The 6,504-nt window shown below is 31.1% G+C and overlaps 1 protein-coding gene across 1 annotated transcript; it reads left to right on the top strand.

The window, feature by feature from the left end:
• Positions 1–174: 174 nt before the first annotated feature.
• Positions 175–6,348, top strand: LOC111414352 (monocarboxylate transporter 12-like). The gene is made up of 7 exons (XM_023045670.2): positions 175–498; positions 722–848; positions 904–1,047; positions 3,650–3,942; positions 4,004–4,370; positions 4,424–4,618; positions 6,100–6,348. The coding sequence occupies exons 1-7, from the start codon at positions 400–402 to the stop codon at positions 6,255–6,257; spliced, it is 1,383 nt and encodes a 460-aa protein (XP_022901438.2). The 5' UTR covers positions 175–399; the 3' UTR covers positions 6,258–6,348.
• Positions 6,349–6,504: the final 156 nt, after the last annotated feature.

The raw sequence follows: 6,504 nt of genomic DNA, 5'->3' as shown, positions 1-6,504 counted from the left end.
TTTTGTAACAAATTTTATAACAACATTTCAAATTGAGATTTTAAATAAAAGAAAATTACATCTTATTAATAGTTTCCTTTACTTTAAAACTTTGCCACCTCAACAATAGATGGACACGTAAACTTAAATAGGAAGTGAAAAACTTGATTTTTTGAAATCCAAGATTTTTTGTCCAGATAACATTATCGTCGTGTGTAGTTGGACACTTTATCGTGTCTTTTCAACTTTAATAATATCTTAATTGCAAATTTCTGTTATCCAACTTGTTGTATTGTAGTGGTGTAATAAGATAATGCTTGTTAGGACTTATTCTTAACACAAATCCAATACATTCGATCTCTGTTTAAATAAATTTCAAAGTAATACAAGTGTGGTGATTTTTTGCATTTTATAAGAAAGATGGCTGAGAAGTTAACCGAAGACAAGGAAGATAAAAAAAGTAAAGCCCTCGACGGAGGATATGGATGGGTGGTTATTTTTGCAATCGTTGCTATTAATGTAAGTTAAACAAAGAAAATAAAAAAAATTATAATTGTTTATTTGGGATGTGTTTATAACAAATTAAAATGCACTTTGTTCCTCTTTTTGTTTACAATGGAAATCTTATAAGTTCTAAAAATAGATAAAAGCGATAAAAAGATTATTTGGGAAAATAAAATAGTTTTTTACAATCAATTTTATTGATTTTATCGTATTGTTTTAATTTTTTGTCTTATTTTAGTCTGCCTTATCTCCAATAGTGGTATGTTTTGGTATGTTATACGAAGCCAAATTCTTAGAAATGGGAATAACAGCGTCTCAAATATCTTTTCTTCTTCATCTCAATAATTCTTTACAATGTGCTTTAGGTAAAATAATAAAATTATTTTTGACTCGAATAAGTAATTTATTATTTATTTTCAGGACTCTTCAGTGGTCCTTTACTCAAAGTATTTACTAATAAACAAATTGTTTTGGGCGGTGGATGTCTCAGCTGTTTATCTTTGGTATTAACAACATTATCATGGAGATATGAGTACTTATTATGTACTATTGGGGTTATGTTAGGTAAGTATTTTTATATAAATTATTTTTTTTAAATTTTTTTTAATAATAGTAACATCCAGACAGATAACACAACTATTATTTACATTCTTATTTGGTTATCTTTTGTGTTTTTGCTCAAAAAGATTAGATAATAACAGCGAGAAAATTTTAATTCTTACTCAAATTAATTAAAAATTTCATTATGATATAACTTTGGATTATTTTATAGTAAATCTCACTTAAAATACAATATACCAAAGTATATTTCCATAAAAACCAGCGCGTACCTACTTACTTTGTCCCACATAAAATGCAACATGTCTGAATATTTCTAGTTGTAGGTCTAATGTTAGTTCTAGTGACAGTGGTAGGTAGCGCTAGTTAACATAAGATATCACTATCTTGCATATTTTTATTGAACTAAAACTAGAACTAACACTAGACCTAGAACTAGAAACACTTTCAGATACTTTCTAGTTCTAGGTCTAGTGTTAGTTCTAATTTTGCACTAGCACTATCACTAGAGCTAGAACTAGAATCATTCGGGTTTAGCCGTCTTGAGAGACGTGCGGCTAAACCCGAATGATTCTAGTTCTACGTCTTGTGTTAGTTCTAGCACTATCACTAGAACTAACACAAGACCTAGGACTAGAATCATTCGGGTTTAGCCATCTTGAGAGACGTGCGACTAAATCCGAATGTTTCTAGTTCTAGTGTTAGTTCTAGTTTTACACTAGCACTATCACTAGAACTAACACAAGAGCTAGAACTAGAATCATTCGGGTTTAGCCGTCTTGAGAGACGTGCGGCTAAATCCGAATGTTTCTAACTCATGGTCTAGTGTTAGTTCAAGTACTATCACTAGAACTAACATATGACCTAGGACTAGAATCATTCGGGTTTAGCCGTCTTGAGAGACGTGCAACTAAATCCGAATGTTTCTAGTTCTAGGTCTTGTGTTAGTTTTAGTTTTACACCAGCACTATCATTACCACTAACACAAGACCCAGAACTAGAATCATTCGGGTTTAGCCGTCTTGAGAGACGTGCGGCTAAATCCGAATGAGTCTAGTTCTAGGTCTTGTGTTAGTTTTCGTTTTGCACTAGCACTATCACTAGAACTAACACAAGAGCTAGAACTAGAATCATTCGGGTTTAGCCGTCTTAAGAGACGTGCGGCTAAACCCGAATGATTCTAGTTCTAGGTCTTGTGTTAGTTTTAGTTTTACACCAGCACTATCATTAAAACTAACACAAGACCCAGAACTAGAATCATTCGGGTTTAGCCGTCTTGAGAGACGTGCGGCTAAATCCGAATGTTTCTAATTCATGGTCTAGTGTTAGTTCTAGTTTTGCACTATCACTAGAACTAATACAAGACCTAGAACTAGAATCATTCGGGTTTAGCCGTCTTGAGAGACGTGCGGCTAAATCCGAATGTTTCTAATTCATGGTCTAGTGTTAGTTCTAGTTTTGCACTATCACTAGAACTAATACAAGACCTAGAACTAGAATCATTCGGGTTTAGCCGTCTTGAGAGACGTGCGGCTAAATCCGAATGTTTCTAATTCATGGTCCAGTGTTAGTTCTAGCACTATCACTAGAACTAACACAAGACCTAGGACTAGAATCATTCGGGTTTAGCCGTCTTGAGAGACGTCCTTCCTTTAAAGTCCGAATTAATATTATTATTATTTTATTTTATGTACACATTTAAATAAATCAGTTTATGCATTAACAAGCTGTATCAGTTATCTTTGAGAATTGAGGACATGTTTTTAGGAACTTTTCTGCTTAAAATGAATAAATCTATAACATATTAACGTATGTATCATTCCTAATGAAACACCCTGTATATCAAACGAATGCTTGGCTCTATAACTCATTGCGAATCTTGGCCTGTCATAACAGTTCCTTCTAAACATGTCTATCCCACGCCTGTTATCTCCAGCACTCTTAGATCCTCCGCCACATCGTCCACAAAATGTCTCTTCGGCTTTCCAACTAAGGCTATAATTCTTCAAATACTTTTTATGTTAATTTTATGGCTAATCCATCTCAACCTTTGCACTTTGATAAATTTAACTATCTCTGGATCACAATTTAGAAGATACAACTCGAGTAGGTATTTGCAAATTTAAGAACCTCCTCCTAGAACGACGTTTCAAGGAGGTCTAGTGTTAGTTCTAGTTTTACTTCAATGAAAAATATACAATAATCTAACGCTGAATAACAACTAAAACTAGAACTAAGACTAGCATGGGAACCACCACTAGACCTAGAACTAGAAACATTCGGGTTTTGCCGCTTTAAGAGACAAATGGCTAAACCGTACTATCACTAGAACTAACACAAGACCTAGAACTAGAATCATTCCAAATGTTGAAATGTTGAAATTCTTGGTATATATCTATTATGTAATCACAACATGACTTAAAAAACCCCTCCAAACAACTTAAAAACATCAATCATAAACATGTGACACAAAATAATTAGGTTATCTTAAAAATAATTTTATTTGAGACCCACTTAAACAAATATAATGTTTTTAAGTGTAATATTTATCAATATATTTATAAATAAGTTGAAGGTAAACTCTAATTTTTGTGAAATTATTGTTTAGGTGTTGGAAATGGAATTTTAATGCCTGCAACATACATGATGGTTTATTCATACTTTGAAAAGAAATTGGCGTTAGCAATAAGTCTTCAAGTAACAGGATCATGTTTAATAGGAATATTTATGCCGCAAGTTTGTCATTTCCTTCTTCAGTATTATGGTGTTCAAGGAACCGTTTTAATTTTCGCTGGATTCGCATTAAACATGTTTCCGGCCGCGCTTTTATTACACCCATTAAAAGGAAGGGAATACAAAAAGAAAAAAACTAGCAAAATTATCTTACCACACGATGATAAAGTAAACAAAAATACTAATTTTTTATTAATTCGTGTTGATTCATTCACAATTTTCTTTTTAGAACGGTTTAAACGATAAACTCATCTCGACCAACAACAACAACTCCTTACCTAAAGAGAAAAAGAATATGTGCAGATCAGTTACGAAATTGTTCGATTTTAAACTTTTTACAGAAGCTACTTATGTAATCTTAGCTCTTGGAATGGGAGTTTCTTTTGCATCCGAACTTAACACCATAGTGATGACCCCGTTCGTTTTAACCCGTTTAAATGGTTTTAATATCCAAGAATTAGCAATAGCCATATCGTGGCTGTCTTCTACCGACCTAACAGGTCGGTTAGTCGTGCCATTCATAACGTACAAGATGAATTTACCACCGAAAGTTTGTTATGTTTGTTCATTAATGGCTTCGTCTATTGGCAGAACGAGTAAGAAATTGATTTATTAACTAAAGTATTTAATTGAATATTTTTTGTTCAAGTTATGGCTGTTTTCTATGATCAAAAATATATTGTTTTAATTGGAGTGGCCACTCTTGGTTTAGGTAAAGGATCAAAAGCGGTTTTTCAATCGCTAATTTTACCTAGATATGTTGAGTATGAAAGATTAGCTGCAGCTAATGGATTGTTGATGGTTACTAATGGGATTTTATCTTTAGTTGTTGGACCTGTTATAGGTAAGAATTAATTATATTTTTTAATTGAAACTTAGACACGTTTGAAATAAATTTTGTTATAAACGCTATCATATCACCGCCAGAAAATTTATTTTATGCAAACTTGTGGGTTATCATATTGGGGAACCTGATTTTACCAATGATTTTCAAGGAATTTTCATATTAAAGTATTTCCAAGCAATTAGGACCATTTTGACACACACCAATACGTTTTTTCTATCTTCTGGTATCTCCCAAACACTTTTAGAACACACCAAAATCGTTTTTACTTTATCCTTTTATCCATATTATGTGTTCTATGGATTTTTCTACTTGATTAGAACCATTTTGGTCAGCTTTATTCGTATTTTAAGTCTTTGAATTTTCTGCAAATATTGTTATTAATTTGTATTGCCTTTATTAAATAATTTTAAGGTATTTCCAAGCAATTAGGACCATTTTGACACATACCAATAAGTTTTTTCTATCTTCTGGTATCTCCCAAACACTTTTAGAACACACCAAAATCGTTTTTACTTTATCCTTTTATCCATATTATGTGTTCTATGGATTTTTCTACTTGATTAGAACCATTTTGGTCAGCTTTATTCGTATTTTAAGTCTTTGAATTTTCTGCAAATATTGTTATTAACTTGTATTGCATTTATTAAATAATTTTAAGGTATTTCCAAGCAATTAGGACCATTTTGACACACACCAATAAGTAATTTTTATTTTTTGGTATCTTTCAAACACTTCCAAAACACATCAAAATCTTTTTTATTTCATCTTTTAATCCATATTATGTGTACTATGTATGTTTCTAATTAATTATAACGATTTTCGTGAACACGTTTAATAATTCGTAACTTTGAGAACTATCCAGAATTTTTCTTTCTAAATGTCGAGAACTTTGAGGAAGATTCTACCTAAATTTGTAGTATGTTTCAATACTTTCTCTCTATCACTGTGGTGTTTCCAGAGTTCTTTTTTCAGTCACTCGATTGAAACGATTATTTTCTTCAACATTGCTTATTTGGTGATTTTGCAAAACGGACTTATTTCCTGTTAGCTCTTTTTTATAGTTCGTGATCCACCATTTTAAATTCCAATAACACTTTACCGGCCATATTTATACCTGGCATGAGTTTGAAACGAATACTCCATACAGTTTGTTTTGATCCAATCTATTCCGAACTCTCACACAATGCTAATTATAACTAATTTATCTGAAGGCGCTCACTACTTGCAAGTTTTATGCCAAGACAAGATTTCTGTAACCAACTTTTCCCATTTTTTGAAGTACAAATGAAGAAATTGATTAATACAAATTTTAAAATAAACTATATTTTTAACAAATCCAATCATTTTTATATGATTAATCTTAAAGGTAATTAAAGGAGATAAAAAAATGTTATCAATAACATTTTATCGTAGCAATAAAGTCGAGATTTTTTTTAGTTTATCTACCAAGTTATAAATTTTTCGTAAATTTGTTTTAGGTTTAGCCCACGATTTGGCAAATTCTTACATTTACTCTTTATATGCAACAACAGCTTTATCAATGTTTTGCGTGATCTTATGGAGTTGTGATTATTTAATAAGACCGAAAGTCAAAAAAGTCACCGAAGAATCTAGTTCAACAGAATCAAACGCTTAAATAATTATTTAAATAAAAAATCTCAACAAAAAATAATTTCCTAAATTAAAAAAAAATCTGTATAGGCCACAGTTTTAACATGTTGTGATTCTTTGTAATCATTGTGATTATTGTTATTAAATACCTAAGTAAATTTAATATGTAAATATTTAATGTTTAAGCCAAAAGATCTTGTATTTTTTAATACAAATATTTATATTCGATTTAAATGTATTTTTTTAGAATTACAAAAAATGTAATAATGCGA

The sequence above is a fragment of the Onthophagus taurus genome, chromosome 11 (assembly GCF_036711975.1).
Source record: "Onthophagus taurus isolate NC chromosome 11, IU_Otau_3.0, whole genome shotgun sequence".
In the NCBI taxonomy this organism is placed as follows: domain Eukaryota; kingdom Metazoa; phylum Arthropoda; class Insecta; order Coleoptera; family Scarabaeidae; genus Onthophagus; species Onthophagus taurus.
The sequence above is the reverse complement of the archived record's forward strand: the minus strand, read 5'-3'. Positions and strand labels throughout refer to the sequence as shown.

Bases quoted from the DNA above. Each gene is read 5' to 3' on its own strand.
- LOC111414352 (XM_023045670.2), top strand. From the start codon at position 400: ATGGCTGAGAAGTTAACCGAAGACAAGGAAGATAAAAAAAGTAAAGCC. The intron at 4,371-4,423 runs GTAAGAAATTGA...TTTTTGTTCAAG, and splicing joins TTCGTCTATTGGCAGAACGA to TTATGGCTGTTTTCTATGAT. The intron at 4,619-6,099 runs GTAAGAATTAAT...AATTTGTTTTAG, and splicing joins AGTTGTTGGACCTGTTATAG to GTTTAGCCCACGATTTGGCA.